At 37.9% G+C, this 20,341-nt stretch overlaps 1 protein-coding gene across 1 annotated transcript in view; it reads left to right on the plus strand.

Moving 5' to 3' along the window:
- GLIS3 (GLIS family zinc finger 3) overlaps positions 1 to 20,341 on the plus strand; it is a gene marked incomplete at both ends in the record, with an annotated part of 470,092 nt that overhangs the window by 340,285 nt on the left and 109,466 nt on the right. Inside the window, 2 exons of the mRNA XM_080708663.1 lie at positions 15,353 to 15,514; positions 20,019 to 20,129. Coding sequence (XP_080564789.1) covers positions 15,353 to 15,514; positions 20,019 to 20,129 — 273 coding nt within the window. The remainder of the gene's footprint in view (positions 1 to 15,352; positions 15,515 to 20,018; positions 20,130 to 20,341) is intronic.

The following is a 20,341-nucleotide window of genomic DNA, read 5'->3' on the forward strand; positions in this document are numbered from 1 at the left end:
GAGTACTCCCTGCTTTAATTTTGTTCTTGGCTGTAGCTCATGGATGGCTTCCTTTGTCCCCCCCCCCTTAATTTGCACAATGCTTTCTTTCCTTCAGAAGAAAAAGGAGTGGTTCTGTGGATCATAAAGACATCATTAGCGTTCACTAATACAGTATGTTCTGAAGTTGCTTTACTACCGTGTCCTTTCAGTATTATTTACCGAGTAGCTGAAATAATTGGGCTTTGAATTTTTAGATTACTATAAAGCAAGACCTATTGTCACTTATTGCTGGATGTAATTGCACCATATGTATTTAGTGAAGCTATTTATTCATCTCCCTGGTGGATAACTTTGTCAAAATGAGTTGAGATATTTCTGTGTGTGCAGTTGGAATCTAGAAAAATATGCATTTCGTGTAGCACTCTGAATTTATAGATGGCTTCCCAAACATTTTTGTCTCTAGACCTGAGAGGCTTTCATTTTACTCATCTTTTATCATTTCTCTTGTTTATGAAAATAAGCACTGTTTGAAAATGTATACAGTTATTGGGCATATTTCAAACCCTAGAAGCATAGTTTAAAAAGAGAGTGTGTGTTTTAATATGGCTTAGTTGCATTTTAAGTCTTCATCACTCATTTGTCCATTACTCAATAAGCCTGAGCTGGAAGCATTCTAGGCGCACAACTGCCTCATAAACAGGACAAGCCTGGTCCCTGTCCTAATGGAACTTATCATTCCTTGGAGGTGTTAAAAGGTCATATAAAATGTAGGAGACTCAACCTTCCCTTGGGGACATAGAATGCTTTCCTTAAGAAAGAATATCTCAGTTAAACTCTAAAAGATTTATAGGGTTGAACCAGGTAATTAGGATAAAATATCTGTTCAGGTAAAGGAAATAGCATATGCAGATACCTTGAGGTGAGAAAGAGCCCCTGTGAGGAGCTAAAGCCGAAGGAGCCAGGGTGTAGGGAGAGGGACGGATGAGGCTGGAGAAATAACCGGGAGCTGTATTAAGCCAGGACCTTGGAGCCATGTTAAGGCTTTGGGATTTATCTGAAAACCAATGAGAAACCTTTGAAAAAATTTGACACAGAGGAGTAACTGGATTAGTCATCAAAAGATGACTTTGTCCGCAGCATGGATACCGGGGGCAAAGAATGAATCTGGGAGAGCTAGAAAGAGAACACCAGAAATTGTGTTGTACAAAGAGAACACTGGAAATAAATCAGGTAGGGGATGATGATGGCTTAGCCCGGAGAAGGTCAGATGGAGGTGGAGGAGGGGTTCATGCTTGAAAATCTTTGAGGAGATTAAAGGTGGTTGTGTGGGAGAGGGAGACGTCAAAGATGACTTCTAGGCTAAGGTTGCATTTCTGGGTTACTAGAAAGCAAGAAAGGAAAACTGTTGTAGAGAAACAAGTCATTGTTAAGATCTGGAATGTGTACATAGAGCTGCCTGTGAGCCCTCAGTATGAAGATATTAAATAGGCAAGAGGACCTATAGCTCAGAGAAGAGGTAGGTCAAGCTTAACAGCAGATAGAGCCAGGATAGCCATGTATCGTATTATGTGATGCAAGTTGTATTCTTATATCCCAACAATGGGAAACAGTAAAATGAATTGTTTTTCTCTGGCTCGGGGTGCGGGGATAGGATTTTGCCTCAATGGAGCTGGAAGTGCTACAGCAAATATTTAGGCACATATTCAGTTAACAATTTAAAATATATTTGTTGAGCACCAAATGCGTATTCGTTAGCTGTTATGTTATGGTCACTTCTAAGACATCATTTTCCATGAGTAAAGTTATTTTGAAGAAGGCTTAGCTAACTATGCTTGGGAGAAACCAAATTTGTCACTGTTGATGAGCTGGTAGTAATTTGCAGCCCCCCTGTACTTGGTGAACTGAGAAGCATTCATGCTGTAAGCTAGCACATTGTTGGGCTGAATATAAAACCTTGAGGTCCTTGTAGTCCTTCTAGAATGCTTTTTTTTTTTTTTGTCTCCTTTTTGCCAGGGTTCACTTTTCATTTGTTTCTCAGCAGCCTATGCTTCTGAGTGGCTCACAGATGCATACCACTTTTTTTTTTTTTCCAAATTTAAGAACTCTAGTTAGGTAAAAGGAAAACAATGCCAAGAACATAAGGCTCACAGTGCTTTCCAGTCATAGCTAATGGCTCGGCTCTGTCCTCAGCTTTTGGTGAGAATGAAGGGCATAATTCAGTATAGTTGGCCTATGTGAATGTCAATTCCTAATATTTTTCACTTTTTAAAGAAAATAAGGTGTGGAGCAATTAAATTCCCTCCAAGAAATTTTTTTTTCTTATCTTTTTGACCTTTTGTGAAGTTTCATTCCCTTGGATTTGCATGCAGGGATACTTGGTTAAGTAATTGAGTCCGAGGTTATGATTCTAGTTGAGGCTTTGCCATTTCCTAGCTGTGGGCCTTTGGGAGGCCATGTCACCTCCCTAGGTCTCGATTCCCTTCACCTCTGAAACTAAGATTTAAAAGAATATTGTGTAATTTGAATACATAATAAGTAAAAGATTGAGAATTTACTATGTGCTAAGTATCTTCCTGCTATTATTGCTTACTTGGTAAGATGGCAAAGAAATAAAACAAATGAACAAACCTATCTTGGAAATAACTCAGTTTAGCTATTCTTTGACTTTTTGTGGAACGCAAAATAAGAGTAGCATAAAGTCATTGCAGTAGTCAACTACTCTTAATATTTATACCAACATTCTCATCAAATATAAAATATCTGAGGTAATGAAATGTCCATATCCACCCCAAATTTTACAGCTTCAGGTAGAATTTTACTTAGATCCATCATCTTTGTGACAAATGGAGTCCAGGTCCCAGAGAGAGGGAGTGGACATTGCATTTAAATAGACTCTTCAAGGGGACTGAGTTTATAAGTCAGAGCCAAGACATTTTCACAAGTATTATGGGGATCAAAGTTCAGTGCACGCAGGATGGTGACTGCATATCCTGTACATCTCAAAAACCTAAAATGTCATCATTGAAAAGAGTTAATGGATTTAATGACAGCTTGTTACCCGTGAGTGAGCCTAGGCATTTTGGAGGAAGGGACACAGTGTGACAGCGATTCCCTCCACAACCAAGAAGGGAAAGCATGACATCGGATTGAGTAGCTTAAAATCAGAGAAAAGCAGAGCCAAGTGGAAGGAATGACGGGTTTTCTGAGCACCTGCTATATGCCCGTCAGGCAAGGAGAAAGGCTCAGCCTTGCAAGAAAAGGAAGGGGAGGGGATGCATTTTGGAAGCGAGTGGCTGCGTGAGTGCCTCTGATGAGCCAGTGTGGCTTGTCACAAAACCGCATCAGCCCAGGGAACGTGGATCTGCAGTGCGGCGTCACCCTGAGATCGCCCTTTGTCCTGGCCTCCAGGGCTAATGCAAGGTTCTGAGCTTCATTATTTTCATATCTGTTTCTCTTTTAAGCAGCCAGTTGCAGATGATGTTTAGCAAGAGCTACAGACTTTACATTTAAGCAAACCCTAATGGAAATCGATGGCTTTTTGTTGAGAAAAAGCAGTGTCAGGCAAACATCCCTGCCACTCACTCTCTTTCCCCATCTCAGTGGTGGAAATTTTCCATTTGAAAGTGAAAAAGGCTTAAGATATAATTTTTTAATCCCATCTTTCCTGCCCACTTGCATCTCTTCCAAAGCTTGTCAGGGCCAGATCTGGAATAGCAAAAGCCATTAAAAATTTGGCATCTTGTACTCGGTTTTTTGGAATACACTCAGTGTGGGCCAATTTATGGTAAATTATTCTCTTCGTGTGAGAATTTCCTTTTCTCTCTTGGCAAATTTCTGCTTGCTTCTACACCCCTGCACACAGATCCTTAAACACACACACACACACATCTCTTACAGAATCTGTGTGGGATATGTGTGCAAGTGTCAAAGCATGTGCCCATGGCTGTATCCACAAGTGCATATGCACATATTTGCACCTATGTGCCTATATGATAAGCAAATTGACTTAAACAGTTTGTCTCAGAGGTTTGTGTTGCTGAATGTATGTTAGCATACATTCTGTTTCAACCCGCAAACACTTTCTCAGTCAAGAGATGACAGAATTCAGCTATCATTTTGGGAAACACCATAGTAAATAAATATATTGCTTAGTTCTGTTAAACCAAGCATGCCAATTCTTAATAAAACTGAAGACAGGCAATGGCATCTCTCATCTTAGCAGTCAAAGACAGTTAATTACTGGGTAGCCAAGTCCACTGCCAATGGAAAAGTTGACAACCAAGCCTTGCTACAGCCCCTTTCCCCTGAACACAAACTCTGTGGCTAAGTTAAGTATGACCTGGAAAATGGGATCGAACCTCTGCCTTCCATTTGGAGAGGCTAGCTATAGGATGGTTGGCAGAGGCATGGCATGATGGGAAATTACTTGACCTGTCTTTAGGGATGCTTGACTAGAGCAATTCAGGGCAAAGTCCCAAAGATCTTTTTCTTTGCATAAGAAATTCTGATGAGAGGCTGTTTCCTGGCATAGTTGAGAGCATATTAGCTCAGCTTTTAAAGGGCAATTTAAAACAGTTTTGTTTCCTTTATGTACAAAGAAGGCACACATTTATATGCCTTGAATTATTGCTAATAACATGTTCCCAATGGATCTGTGTATGTTTAGCTCAAATTTGGAAGAGGGTGTGGTAGGAAAACAGCTCACTCATTTTTACCAGTATTTGTACAAATTTCTCAGAACATCAATAAAGAAGTTAATCCATCACACACACACACACACACACACACACACACACACACACACACTGCAATCATGTGTTATTATTACTTTCCCCCATATAGACATCAAGATAATTAAATATACATTTTACAGTAGTTGTATAGGACATTAAAATCCTCCAGCACCTAAAACCCATAAATGGAATTTTATAACATTTGTGATGTTGACCATTTGATGTCATCCTGAGCAGTAACTTGCCCTACCTAATTAAAAAGGCCTTAATGAGCTTACCACTCAAGGAAGTCTAGGAAATCAATATGCTTTCTCACAAAGAGTTCATTCTCTTCATTTCATTTAGCATTTATTTAGCAAATAATCTACGATCACTTGAGTATACGCCAAGGCCTGTACCTAGTTCTGGCAATAAAAAGATTAATAAGACTCAGTTCCTTGTCCTCATAAAGCTCACAGCCGAGCGGGGGAAATAAACAATCCAATTAGTGTGCTCTGTGTGCGGGTGAGGCAGTAGGCGAAGCTTGGTGGGCCGCTGTGGGGACCGGCCCATTGTGCCTTGGGGAAAGCCTACCGGAAGGCTTCCCAGAGGAGGTGCCCCACACTGAAGGGTCAGTAAGGTGTCACCGCAGAGGATTCACACATGAAAAGGCAAGAGGCAGAAGGAAGCATGCTCCTTAATTAGGGAACTGCAGCTGGGCTGGCCTGGAGCCCAGGTGGGAGAGGTGGGGGGAGACAGAGAAGAGGGAAGGGGCCAGACCACATACTGGCTAAGTCCCGGGTCTCTTGTGCTTTCTTCCTTACTCTTCCCTTTTTTGACCTCTAATCTTTCTGACTCTTTCTGGGTATTTTTTTTCCCCCACTATTTCTTTACTTTTGCTTACTTAGCTCTCTTTTTCTTTATGGTTCCATGTCTTCTGAAAGTTGAAAATATAGCCCTGGACTAGACCTTTCAAAGAAATGAACTTTTAGAGAACATTTCTGATGTTATGAAAAATGTAACAATTAGGTCATAATATCTAAAAGACAGTGTCTCCAGCTTCTCTCCGATTCTTATCTCCCCAATGTTCACCTTGCATTTGGCAAGTGGACAATCAAATGAGGGTGCAGGAGCATGCTGGGGATCCGATGATCTTTTGGTAGACACTAGAAATGCAGGCAGGGCAAGACCGAGCCTCATGATTCTTCTGTATCAGCCATGGGGCCTTGTAAAGTGATAAATGTGCGGGAACTCAGTTGTGCAAGTTTCATTTGTGGAGCAGAGAATCGGTCACTTGGAATACTGATTTGTGTTTTGAAGTGAAATCTTCAGTATAGAGTATCCAAACATCTGAGCATTGCTTTTACTTGTATGCCTTCTATATCCTTAACAGAAGTATTGCGCTTCCAGAAGATGTGCACAGGGAGAAATTCATGTAAAGGCAAGAGGCAAAATGGAGGTTCTTCAACAATTTAAGGCATATAATATTCATATATCAATAAAATGAATTCAAATGTCAATATGATGCCAGGAGACTATAATTTCAAACAAATAGTTATGTCTGTGAGAGCAAAAAGGAAAATCTAGTTGGCTGTGGATTGTGAAAACACAACCCTTAGTTTTTGTTGTTGTTGATTTCGTGAAGTCTGAATATATATCCACTAACGCATGCATACATCAGGAGTTGGAATTATGCCTATGGGGTGGCCAGAAACACAAATACATAGGAGATTAAATAGTTTAATTGCTTTTAGGTGTACTTATGCACAACCAATTACATAACCATAAAATATATTTGTTCCACTGGCATGTAATCAAAGTGCATTTACTGAGGCCTGTCAACTCCTGAAGTACTCATGTTCACGTGGCTGTGTGCTCACAGACTGCATGGAACAAATGCTAATAAACAACAACAAAACTTATCGTTGTGTTTTTTCCCCTACTAGTTATTTTTTATTATTTTCACTGTCATAGAAATAATAATTTACTTGAAATTGTAGTTTTCTGGAATTGCATTGATATAGCATGATTAATATATGATGCCTTATATGTATTGAATAGCTGGAGAGGGTCATATGCTATGTCTTAAATATCAGTGTCACACTATGGAGGGTTCTTTTTCCAGTTGTGAATATAGTGACCATGATGAGGTTCCATTTGTCCCCAGCTCCTTTTAATTGTTATAAACAGGACACTTAATAATTTCCATAAAAATTCAATATGGTTCAATTGTTGGCACAAAAAATAACATATTTCTCTCCATATTGTCATGTGTCTTCTCAAAAGTTTTTCCATTTTCATTTTGAAGTTGAGCCTTCCTTAATTTTGCAACCTTATTTAGAGTAGCCTTTTAAGGATCAGCTGTTACCCATGACTCAAAATACTAAAAAGCAATAAGTTGTCCTAAACCAGCTAGAAACACATATTGACTGCCCAGTTAGGGGACCTTTATTTTATACAGATTTCTTATTAATCAAAAACAAGAAGCTTAACAAGCCAGGAAGTTGTATTTATGAGCTATTTAATAGATTCATTTGTACACCAGAATAACAAAGAAAAGAATAATGGAATCTCTTTATTGAAGTTTAAGAAAACATTACAGAAGGAGTTTTATATTAATGCTACAAATTTTTAATAGTTTCAGATAATCTGGATAAATGAGGACTATAGTTCACTCTGCCAGATGAGTGGCTTTTACTAAATTTGTTGACTTGTTGAGGCCAAAATGTCATAGCCCCTTCTCTCCTTTAGTTGCTACAGCCAAATATAAACTTGAAAGCTGTTATAAGAAATATAAGTACAAATATATTTAAATGCCTGAAACATTTATACACTCAATCAAAGTTGCATTGATTTCCCTGAAGTTAAAGAACTTTCATATTAACCAAGGAGCTCTCTACCACAATTTTTTAATATAATGTCCAATGAGGCCACTATTACTTGGGGTTAGAACCTTTGAAATATTATAAAGTCAGATATTTCCACAACTGAAAGGAAGCACAGAAGCCCCTGGGTACAATGTTCTACTATGGACAAGAGAGTGATTCAACTGTGAACATGAGTTAAATCACAGAGTAAGAAGAACATGCAGAGACTTATTCTCTGACCTCTATGTTGGTTATTAGTCTGATGGAACAAGGAGTAGAAGAAACTGGCCCAGCATGATGGATTCATGAACTAGATACCTTTCAAATAGAACATTTGGGTATTTTCTTTCTTCCCTTTTATTTAACACTTTCTACTAACTGATGTGGCAAATATCAAGGTTCGCTGGAGCATCCAGTACTAATTAGAATGCACTGGGAACCAAACCCAAGTGGCACAAGGCAGACCATATGTCCAAATGGGAAGTCAACTGAAAGAGAAACAAAATCACATGGTCCAGTGTGTTACTGCAGCCTTCCTATTGATTCTTTGTCCTTATTGATTGATTGATTGATTGATTGATTGCAGTACACACAGAATGGTCCTGGCATGTAGTGGACGCACTATATATATATATATATATATATATATATATATATACACTTTTTTTTTTTTTTTTTTTTTTTTTTAGTACTAGGGATGGAACCCAGGGGCATTCTACCTCCGAGCTACATCCCCAGCCCTATGTTTTAGTCTTTATTTTGAAACAGGGTCTCACAGAATTGCAAAAGGCCTCACTTAATTAGCTGAGGCTATCCACGAATTGTGATCCTCCTGTTTCAGCCTCCCAAATGCTAGGATTACAAGTGTGTGCCACCACGCCTGGCTTTTTTGTCCTTTTCTAAAAAATAGCTTCTGCTTTTTTTTCATTATCCTTTCCTAAATATTAAAATTACATTTTGCTGTTATATACTCCAAGGATAAAGCTGCCACCATTTGGATCATAAAATGCAAGCCCTTTCTTCACTCTTTCATTCTGAATATGTGCATGATATTTCTCACTGTTTCTCAGAGGTGCAGGCTGGCCCTTGAATGTCCATTATCTAGTTCTTTTATTTTATTTCTTCTTTTCTAAATCCCACCAAGTTGTATGTTTTCAACATGTGGGTCACTAATGATCCCTTGGGACCTTGCTTCTCAAAGAATAATCTTTAAACATTCGTCATATACAAGAATCACCTGAAAGATAGTTAGAAATTCAGACTCTAGGGCCCCACCACAGACCTGCTCAATCAGAATCTGCATTTTAACAATACCTCAAGTGATTTCTGTGCGCAGAAAACTGGGAAGCTTTGCTCTGGAAGGAAATTTTCAGAACTAAATGCCAGCTGAATGTGTGCATGAGATTTCTCACTGCTTTTCAGGTGTGTAGGCTGGCCCTTGGATGACCTTAGGCCACCTGTGAGTCACAAAAGCAACCTTTTATTAATATTCTTTGAAGACACACACTTGATTCAAGTGGACTTGAACTCTTGGATTTACTGTGGACGTCACCTTGACTGTATCCAAGGCACTAGAAATGTTCCCTGGGGCCGTTTCATCAGTGTCTTTCATTTCTGTTGTCTTTGGGCTGTATGTGGACAAGATGAAGTAACAAGTAATCCACCAGTCAATTCTTGCTGCATGCCAGCCTTCACTAATGGGATTAATTGGTCCTGACTGGTGAAATTGTCAAAGGGTATACCTCTAAGGGTCATAAACACTGTTCTTTAATTGAGATCAAATGTATATTTTTAAAAAGCATGTCCAGCATCATGTGCTCTTTTCTGTTTAGGTTTTGTTGACATTAGCAATGGTATAGAAACCTCATCAAGAACGTTTGCTGTTATTACTGCGTTGACTACAAACTTATGTTTCTCAGTACTCCCAAGTAGCTGATTAGGGGAGGGAGTAATATTCTACTTGATTATTGGTTATACATATGGAATAAATCCTATTTTAATGGTGTCTAATGAGACTTTCATTTTTAGAACCTTACACAAAAGCCTCTAATAGAAGGGGAAAGTAATATTTCAAAGGTCATCTTAATGTTACTTAATGTCAACAATCTGTAATCAAACCAATATATAGAGATGGTGATTACAGTCCACTGTAAATCTTTAAATATGAAATAATTTTCCAAATTAGCAGAGTCGTGCAAATTAAGGTTCTTTAGACTTAAGGACTTGAGGCAACTTAAAATTTCTAATTAAAGTTTCTTACTTAACAACAGCATCAGATTAAAGAGATTTCTCGCAGAGCGAGGCTTCATGCAATGTGATGTTTTAAAGTTCTGTTGGTTAAAATTTCATGAATTGTTCTCATACATGTTCTCATTCATGTTCTCATACATGTCTCTAATTCCACTGAAATGTGCAGGTGGAAAATGATGGCTTCCTCCGGTGTTTTTTCTCAACAAGAATATGTAATGGGCAGTATGAACATGGGATGTTTTCTTGGTCAGGTGGCGACTGAGAGAACTTATAGACATACATATTTTAGAACAAGACGTCTGCCTGGTAGCAGATTTAAAAGTCAGGAGTTTAAAGCTTCTCTAGTAAGAGGTTGGTGTTCTGGGATTTCTGTCCCATTTGCTGTGTGAATGAAGGTAATCCTACCCAACCCTGAAGTAGAGATATTCCCTTTCAGCCCTAGGATAGCTGCTACTATGCTAGTCCATATGACTTCTGTCCAAATTAGAAGTGGGTGAATTCTGCAAAACACTTGCCATCTGTCAGAAGGCAGTAGTAAGGAAATGGACAGGGATCACAGTCAGAATGGCATTTCCTATGGAATTCACCTGTGTGGGCTTGGCGAACCTCCTAGAGGGCTTGTTCACACTCAGATGGCCAATTCCCATCACGGGATTCTAGTTGTGTGTCTGTACAGGATCTGAAAATTGGTACCTCTGACAAGTTTCCAGGTGATGCCGATGCTGATGCTGGCCTGGGAATCATGTCTTCAAGGACCGCTAATCAGGAGTCATCAGTAAATAACCTGCCCAGCCATACACATTGACCTTGGCTTTCATCTGCACATGAATCAACCCTGAGTGATATTCCTTTTGCTTTTCCCACTGCCTAACACAGTGTCATGCTCCATAGAGCTTACCTCATTATTTGTGGGTTGGAGTAGGGGAGTGAGGGGGTACTATTTAGATAAAATTCCTAACATAGGGGAAATGCATAGCAAGAAGCTTAGCATAAAATAAGTGCTCAGTGAAGACCAGATCCTTCTTCCACCACCACTGCCCCCCCCATATTGCTCCGTGTTTGCACTCTTATGCAATCAGTTTCCCCCTTTTGGCTTTACCCTTGGACTCTGAGAGATAATCGTACATTTTTTTCCTCTTATCTTCCTATATCTGGTCTGCTTTTCACAAAATACTGTTACTGGTACATTATAGTCTCCCATTATAATATAGTTCACTAGTGACAAACATGTACCCAGTGCTTTCCAATCTTGGATAACCTCAGGCTTGGTGAGCTAGTTGAGAGCCACTGAGCTCTGAATTCATGGCTGCATGGCCAGTGCCCAGAAGCAGAGGACTTAAGATGAAACTCTTGTTCCATTGTTGTGTGGGAATTGGTTGACTGCAATAATTCGAGCAGTCAATTGACAATTTGGACCAGAGATCCAGGATGAATCTTGCACTGTGGGAACCTCAATGGAAAAGCATGTGTTCAAACCCAGGGTAACACTCCTAATGGTCCTGGCTTTCCCAAGCTTTAATGTTCATTTACAAGGTGAGACACACTCATTAAAGAGGTGGAAAACATAAAAATACTAAAAAGAAGGATTAAAGGCATCCATTTTCCCAAACACCTAAAGAATCCAGTTTTGGTGTATTCTTAACAATCTTTTGTAAGCATGCCTAAATGTCAGTTTATTTTTAAAGCATTTGCATTTAACTGAACCCATAAGTCTAGAGGTAAAGTGCCTTGGGGAAAGGAAATTCTTGTGTTGAATTACAGGGTTATTCCCATAATGAATGATAATTGTTCATTATAAAATTGTTTGCTTTCAAGTTTCATCCAGATGCCATTAGGAAAGCAAACAGCACCTCCTTCCTCTTGCAGAATCCTCAGTGTGACAAGTTTGTCCAGGTGTCTATGATGCGTTAGGTGTTGAGCCCCCCACTAAGCCATTTGTCAATCCTTTAGTGCCAGGTCTTACTGCTCTTGAGTTCAACAAGAATGAGTGGGCAGTGCATATTATGAGCCCCTATATTTTGTATATACGAAATGGCCTTTCTCCTGCCTGCCTTTATTCATAAAATTCAGCAAGACCAAACCCTTCACTCTTAATCTTTGTGCCTGCAATATTATAAGGCTACTCTATAGTTTGTTGGTCTTTCTTTTTTATATCTGATATCAGATGGGTTTTCATTATTTTAAAGATAATCCAATCTTTTGCTCATTTTCAGTCTAGCTGCTTTTGTTTTCTTCCAGCCTTGATATTTAAAAATATTCAAGATCAGCCGGATGTGGTGGTGCCCGCTTGTAATCCCTGCATTTGGGAGGCTGAGATAGTAGGATCAAAGTTTGAGGACAGCCTCAGCCACTTAGTGAGGCCCTTTGCAACTCAGTGAGACCCTGTTTCAAAAAAAAAAAAAAAAAGAATAAAAAATAGGGCTGGAGGTGTAGCTCAGAGGCAGAATTCCCCTGAATTCCATCCCCAGTACCTCAAAAAAAAAAATGTTCAAGATGTACTGGGATGTTATTTATTTTTCACTAGTTTGATAGAAACCTAGCGAACCCTTTGATTTTTTAATTATTTTTGTTAATAGTAATAATAACTAGTTGAGTCTTAATTGGACATTGAAGTGGACCTTGAACTAGAAAGATCTTGAATATGCTAGCCTTGAATTGCACATAGACATTCTGAATTAGTCCAGCACATGCCCGGATCCCTCTAATCACTCTACAGTAGAACAAGGGGTCTTGTTTTATCTGGTACTCACGGAAACCTTAGGAATTTGTTCCAATATCATTTCCCACTTCTCTGTTGGTTCCAAAACAATGCAGCTTTCTCTCCTCCTAGGATTTGAGGCAACTACAGAGGGGAGTGGATACTGGGGCTTACCCAGCTATGTTATGCACCCCTGAAGTTGGCCCAAGAATGGAATCCACCCTACAAAAGAGCCTTGCTAGGAACTAGGCTACAAGCTTGGTGTGTCCAAAACCACAGCTCATTTCAGACCTAAGTGTGGTCCACCAGGTGATTCCAAGTAAAATAAACGGAGCTCCAGGGGTTTGCTCTGAGTCCTCATTCAGAGAGAACCTTAAAAACAGAACTTTGGTCAGCAGAGACCGCTTAGCTGTGAATTGGGAATTAATGTTGAGCCCCTTTATCTTTAAACTTGAGACTCAGTTGGAGCCCTCAAGAAACAGACCTCTTCACTCCTCTCTCCCACTAGCAACACGGCATTCTATGTCCTTCGCTGCTGAAAAAGCACTTGGCTTCGTCAGCATTCATCTTCCGTTCAGGCTAAATTTATTTTTATGTGAAATAAAAATCAGGAAAACACCAAAATTATTTTAAGCAAAATATCAAAATTGAAATAAACCAGCATATGTCTGTGAAACATGTATAACTCTCCATCAAAAATAAGTGCAACTTTCATAAATTTCTTAAAATATCCCAGCATGCAAAATATGAACAGCTTAAATAGAAGACGCTATGACATATTTGATTATTCTTTCTACTTAGTTCCTCCTTTACTTACAGTTGAAAATTCCACTCACCAAACCCAGCCAGTTCTGGATCATTTCTTCTTGAACAGTGTCCACCATCTATTGTAAAAAGAAAACCATGGATTTTCATGAAATCTTTGCAGCAAGGCTAAATAATCTCCACTAATTTTAAGGGAAACCATCCCAGTGTTACCTCTTCATTTGCTTTTTTTCCTATCCCATGCTCTCCTTTCCATTCTCTCTAAAAAGTCAGGGTTCTTTATTTGCTTTAAATACATATCGCTTTGTTGGTAGGTGTCTTTATATTTCTAATTTTCCCTTTTGGTGGGAACTCAGACACAACTAAAATTGTCAAAGTCATATAAATATTCTGGGGCTTAGCACCAAAAGGAGAGTTAAAAGACAAATCTCCATCTTACCTTTATGCTTTGTTTATAGGATTTCACTAACACATTTTCTTTATTAGCTTGTCACTTTAAAGATTAAAATTACTTTTACCCTATAAGAGTAGTTGATATTTTTTCTACACAAGATAGTAAGTACATGTTACTGTCAGTAATGATTATTGACAAACCAATAACACATTCATCAAAATTTCTAACCTTTAAATTAATTAATCTCTATGAATTGGGTAACAACGTGTGTGTGTGTGTATGTGTGTGTGTGTGTGTGTGTGTGTGTGTGTGTGTGTGTGTTACTGGGAAGTGACTCCAGGGTCATTCTATATCCAAGCTACATCCTTGGCCCTAATTTTATGTTTTATTTTGAAACAGAGCCTCACTAAGTTGTGGAGGGCCTCATGAAGTAGCTGAGGCTGGCTGTGAACCTGTGATCCTCCTGTATCAGCCTCACAAGTACTGGGATTACAAGCATGTGCCACTACGGCCAACTAAACTTCTAAAAACTAAAATTAAATTTAAATAAACAATAAAATAAAATTTAAATAAAAATAAAATTTAAATAAAAAATTTTTTAAAAAATTTAAGCTTTTACTTCATGTAGAAAATGATTTAGCATTTTATGAATGATCTATTATCTAGTTCCTTTTAAAAGCATGTTAAAGGCTATTGTGAGGGTTTTAATTTGAGCATCTATTTTGAGGTTATAATGTTTTAAAAAGTTAACATCAAATTAAATTGTAAATTAGTTTAAATATATTGTCTTATGTACCTACTAAAGAATGTGTCACCAGTCTTTAAGTGATAGTTGCAATGTCCTTGTCTAAACAGAGGAAAAATATCAATGACTTGAACATTTGGCTTAATTATCTTGAATTTTTTAATCCAATTTTTTTTCATTGAGGAGGTCCTTTACCTTCCCTCCTCAATGAGAAGTATTGACCTTGTGGTAGACATTCTAAAGCATTTTTGATTTGAGTATTTTTGTACATTTTTTTAAAATTATCAGACTTCTTCTAGTGTGCCCTAATATAAGTAATAAATAAATAAATGCATATTGCATATTAAAGACTTATATCTCACGAAGGTTGGCATTGCCCTGCATATTTATACAGTCACTCTGTTTAGGAGTTAAAAATCCCAAAGAAGAATAGTTAAGGAAGATTCTGGTCATAACTTGCCTTTTAGTCTTGGACTTATATGTGTAATTGCCCCGTATTCTCCTACATTATTCTGATTTTTGTTGTTAGTTTATTCATTGGCAAAAAGTTTCTTCCTTCCCAGTTTCTTCAATTTAGAACAATTTGGAAATGGAAACGTATGCTAGTTTTTTAATAAATCTTTAAGACACACATTACTGTATTTTTATTAACTGAGCCAGATGGCTCATAGCAAATTTTCTCTGACATAAGTAATCACAGAAATCAGTTTGGGACCCAAATCTGATAGGGAAAGTGGCATGTATATTGAGTGGAAAAAATGCAGTTCACATAAACATATGGATATTTTTAGATGTAATATTTGTTACTGTTGGGATTTTTATTTGATTGTCTTAAGCTAAGTACAACCTAAGCACTCCCCATAAGTATCCCCCTCAAGACTCAAGCATTCAAGGTCCTGCTCAACAACCCAAAATTTGTTTTGTTTTGTTTTGTTGCAGTTCGAAGGTTGCAAGAAGGCCTTTTCAAGACTTGAAAATCTCAAGATTCATTTGCGGAGCCACACAGGCGAGAAGCCGTATCTGTGCCAGCATCCGGGCTGTCAGAAGGCATTCAGTAACTCCAGCGACCGCGCCAAGCACCAGAGGACACATCTGGACACTGTAAGGATGTAGGAACTTTGCAGCTTCCATCCCCGGTGTGAGGAAGTGCTTCTTTGACAGTGGGATGGTGAAAGTGTTTGCTTTATGATCTGCAGGTTACAGGGACAATGCCAAGGGCAGCAGTGGAATCTGGCCAGATGCCCAAAAGGGGCCCTGTCTGGCTGCTACGTTTTTTGTTTGTCTTTTTTTAATAGATGCAGGTTATCCTAAATATTATAACTATTATAACTTCTTGGGAAGTGTGCAAAATAGAAGCAGCCAATGGGCTGCCGTGTAATAGATTTTAGTATAGTCTGACTGCTGGAGCCTGGGCATTCAAATAAATATTCAGATATCAAGACATTCCAAAATAGGCGATATATGCTACAGCTAGAAATGTGGGCTGTGTGTATGTGTGTGTGTGTGTGTGTGTGTGTGTGTGTGTGTGTCTGTTTCCTGTTTGTTCACCCTAGTTCTTTTCTTCTTGGTGCAAGAACTTTGCAGCTGATGTGGTTTTTGAGAATGAATCTGGCCTTTCGCTTTAGAAACCACCGGGTATTTTCACCTTCCAGCTATCTAAAAAGAAACAGCAAATCTCTCCCCAGGGTTCAGTATCATCGCACTTCCTCTGTGTTAATAGCCATATGTCCTTTGACACCAACCCTATGAGAACAATTGATTTTTATTGTTACAACCTTAACTCTCTGAATGCTGCTATATTCCTACATTTCGCTCCTTCAAAAATGCCATTTCTTTGTAAGCCTTGTCTTCTATTTTTACAATTCTGTTGATAGCCCTCCTTTGCATTTCTCAGGCTTCGATGCCATTTTCCTTACAGGAGACCAGGTAGACCTATGCAATTTACTTCACTTAACAAAGCCATCAAGATAAATGTATTATACACATCACAGATCTCTTATCCCACGTTCTTGCAAATAATGTATTCATGACAGTACTTTCTCAGTGTTAACATTCTGATGCCTATTATTAAACTACACCAGAGTTTGAATTTTGAAAAGATACTGTTATTTCTACACACCTTCTCATACATATTTAAGATTCTTCTGATGGTGTAGTTGACATATTTATTAAATTCTATATTAGTCTCTATTAGTCATATTGATAGAAGTCATTTTAGCTATATATCACATAACCTTTCTAAACAGAATTATCTCCCAATATACATAAATGTGATGTATATCTGAAATACAGATAGTAAATATTTGAAATAGAGCTAGAACAATGTATAGGATGAACCCTTTCTGCTCTAGTTGAATTCAGTAAATTTTAGGACCAATAGAATAGAATATTAAATGAATAAATGTTAATGGTGGAGTATTTTCAGTGCAGAAAGAGGAAAGGAGAATAAATTATGTTAAAATGCCCTATTTTGTTGTGTCTGAAATGGTCCTGGTCGAATCCAATAAATTTTCCAATTTGTCATTAAACTTTATCATGGAAGAATGAACATTCATGAGACAAGATTGTCTTGAGAAAAAATTGCTTCTACTCTAGCTAGTTATCTGTAGTTTGAAAGAACTATTGTGAGCATAAGTGTTATAGTTCTACAATACCCTTCTTTGGTTGGTGCTAATTTTAGCTAATCAAACAAAGAGCATTTTCTAAAATCATTTCAGAATTTTAAAATATATATCCCTTTTTAAAACTTTTGAGGAAAGCTACCTCAGATATTTTTTGTAATCTTAAAACTTAACTCTTTTTTAAATAAATATTTTATTAAATCTTTCAAAAGTATCATTTTTTCCTTTAAGGCCCAAACTAGCTTGTATTTGAATTTTACTGTATTTAATAAATTGGTAAGCTCTTTCAAAGTCATATAGAAATTAAACACTGATTTAAGAAAACAAATTTTATTTGTTTAAAGTATGATTTAAATTTAAGTTCCTGTTCTCTTTCCATTAGTTACTCCTTATACACATGCTATCAGAAGTTTGGATAAGTGCTTTTTTTAACTAAGGGGATTCTTTACTCATAGGAAAATAATTTTTCCCTAAAGATAACTGAGTTCACAGTTCTTTTTTTTTTTTCTTTTGAGATACTGGGGATGGAACCCAGGGGCATTCTACCTCTGAGCTACACCCCTGGTCCTATTTTTTACTCTCTTTTTATTTTTGAAACAGAATCTCACTGAGTTGCAAAGGGCCTTTCTAAGTAGCTGAGACTGTCTGTGAGCTGCAGTCCTCCGTTTTCTGCCTCCCAAATGCTGGGATTACAAGTGTGTGCCACCATACCTGGCCCTGAGTTCATCACTCTAACCCTGAAAAATCTTACTAACTTATTTTTCTGTTAACATCCTAATATCTAAACAAAAGAAGTAATTATTCATTACAGATGAAAAACAATAAAATATATATTTTGATGGAGTATAGCATACTACCTAAAGCTTAGTTAATCTTAAATAAAATAATCGGGGCAATAGCACTACTGAGTCTAGGCCCTGAATTTTCTATCTGAGCATATTGGTCCCAGGTGGTAGCAGCTAAGAGAGAGTCCAGGCCCCTTGGTCATTCAAACTTTCTCCAAGAGCATCTCAAAATTAAATGCAGAATGACATTACCAAACTTAATCATAGTGGCATTGATTTCTACATGTTAATATTCATAAAGCCTTTTTACATGAAACTTGTCCTCTCATGCTCAAACATGAATTTATATAGTCATGATGTGACTTCCAGTGAAACATGGCCGGTTGTCAAGGCAGGGTAGGTAAGACTAGTTCCAGAGAGCCATGTGAACTCAGAAAAGATTCCCAGGTTACAAGATGGAGACTTCTTGGTGAGTGACTAGCTCATAATTGACTCACCATTTTGCAAAAATTGAGGTATTAAGAGTCTCTTTCATTGTTAGATTCCTAGTAGGTAACGCAGCATCCAGCTCATTTTGGAAGCATAAGAGCTGCTGGGTGATCCATTTATTCAGTCAGTCAGTGAGTGAGCAAACACAGCAGATAGCAACTCAGAATTCAAGTTGGTGTGTCAAATTAATTATGTATTCATGATTTTCCCTTGATCATGGAATCAAAAATGATGAAAAAGTAGAGAATTACAAATACTGGATCCAGCAAAGCCAGTAATGTAATCCACATGTATGTTGATCCAAACATTATAGGCATTTGTGTGCACACACACACATACACACACACACACACACACAAGTACATGAGTACAGTATAAACAGGAAGTGTGTGTCAGGATAGCAAGTTTATTTATTTATTTATTTATTTATTTATTTATTTATTTATTTTTGCAGTACTGGGGATAGAACCCAGGGACACTGTACCTCCAAGGCTGTACACCCAGCTCTAATTTTTAGTCTTTTGAAACGGTCTCACTGAGTTGCAAAGGGCCTCGCTAAGTAGTTGAGGCTGAGAACCATGATCCTCCAGTCTCAGCCTCCTGAATGCTGGGATTACAAGCGTGCACCACTATGCCCAGCTCTTGGATAGCAAGTTTTTAGAGCAAAAAATCCTGTTTTAGAGGCAAGGTTCTGGTTCTCCTCTTTGTATTTCACATCACATGGACACAGCTTTCCTATCTCAACTGATGAGATGCTAACGCTAAGTAGATCAGTGACAGTTATACATCTTATAAACACAGTTAATCCTGTGATTTTTGTTTTCAGTCTTGGAATAAGCAGGTTTGGGGTTATCTTGCAACAGAGGAATCGTTGTCTTAAAACCCTTGATAAGTATTTTGTCACAGTAAGAAAAGGTGATGCTGCTGAAATCCAAGTGGATGTGATGTGTTCTCATTCATTTATTTCTAACTATTATATACCAAGCACCAGGGATACAAAAACACAATTGATTCTAGACTCGGCCTTAGGTTCCATACATCATATATCTCAAGAGAATGAAAAAACCCCAAATTTGTGTTTTCATGGTACTCAGCCAAGGGCTCATTCACTTAGCTCCGGCTCAGCCCCAGGACTCCTCTGCAACTAATAATATATATGTTTCTCTGGCTGGCTTTTCACGTGTTTATTGTTGCAAACCTACTGTCCTTTCTCACTTTACACTAATTTTTTCCTTCTTAATTCTCTCCCTCTCTCTCTTTCTAAATCAGGTTTCTTCTGAAACATACCCAGTCTTTTCTGGACCTTTCTACAGCTTCTTTACCTGAACCTTTAAAGAATATGTATTTACTAGTTTCTGACAGTACCAAAGATTGTTCTCAGGGAAACAGAACTGTAAGTATGACTGGAGATGCTTACTAATAATTTCCACATTAAAAATGCCACAAAAGGTTTTGTGGTTAGAGTACAATCAAAAGCAATCTCTTAAAAATCATCAAGGATAGGACATTTCTTTGTTGCTTAAAAGTTTACTCCCCTCTTTCCCATGATGCAGAGTTTCTGGGCCTTTTAAGTTAAAATGCATGAGTATTACTCAGCACCTCACATCCATCAGTTGGTAACAGTTCATGCTCTGAATAGTCTTTGAATAAGACCTTCCTCAGTTACCTTTATGATTTAACGGCAGCTGTTTTTCTTTCTTTCTTATTTAGAAACCTTATGCTTGTCAAATTCCAGGATGTACCAAACGCTACACAGATCCCAGTTCCCTAAGAAAGCATGTGAAGGCACATTCTTCCAAAGATCAACAAGCAAGGAAAAAGGTAATTTGAAAAGATAATTTTCCATCCGGAAAAAGCACATTTATATTATTCTTGCAGTACTTGGAGCTTCTGCGGGGCATGGGAAATTCTTAAACTTCTTAAGTTTAACATGCTTTAGGCACTTTGAGGAGGGGAATCATCCATTTAGTAAGAACAGGGCTATAGTTTGCATGACTGATACAGCCAGATAAGAATATCTGGGGAAGGCTTGC

The sequence above is a fragment of the Muscardinus avellanarius genome (genome assembly GCF_963383645.1).
Source record: "Muscardinus avellanarius genome assembly, chromosome: 13".
Lineage (NCBI taxonomy): Eukaryota > Metazoa > Chordata > Mammalia > Rodentia > Gliridae > Muscardinus > Muscardinus avellanarius.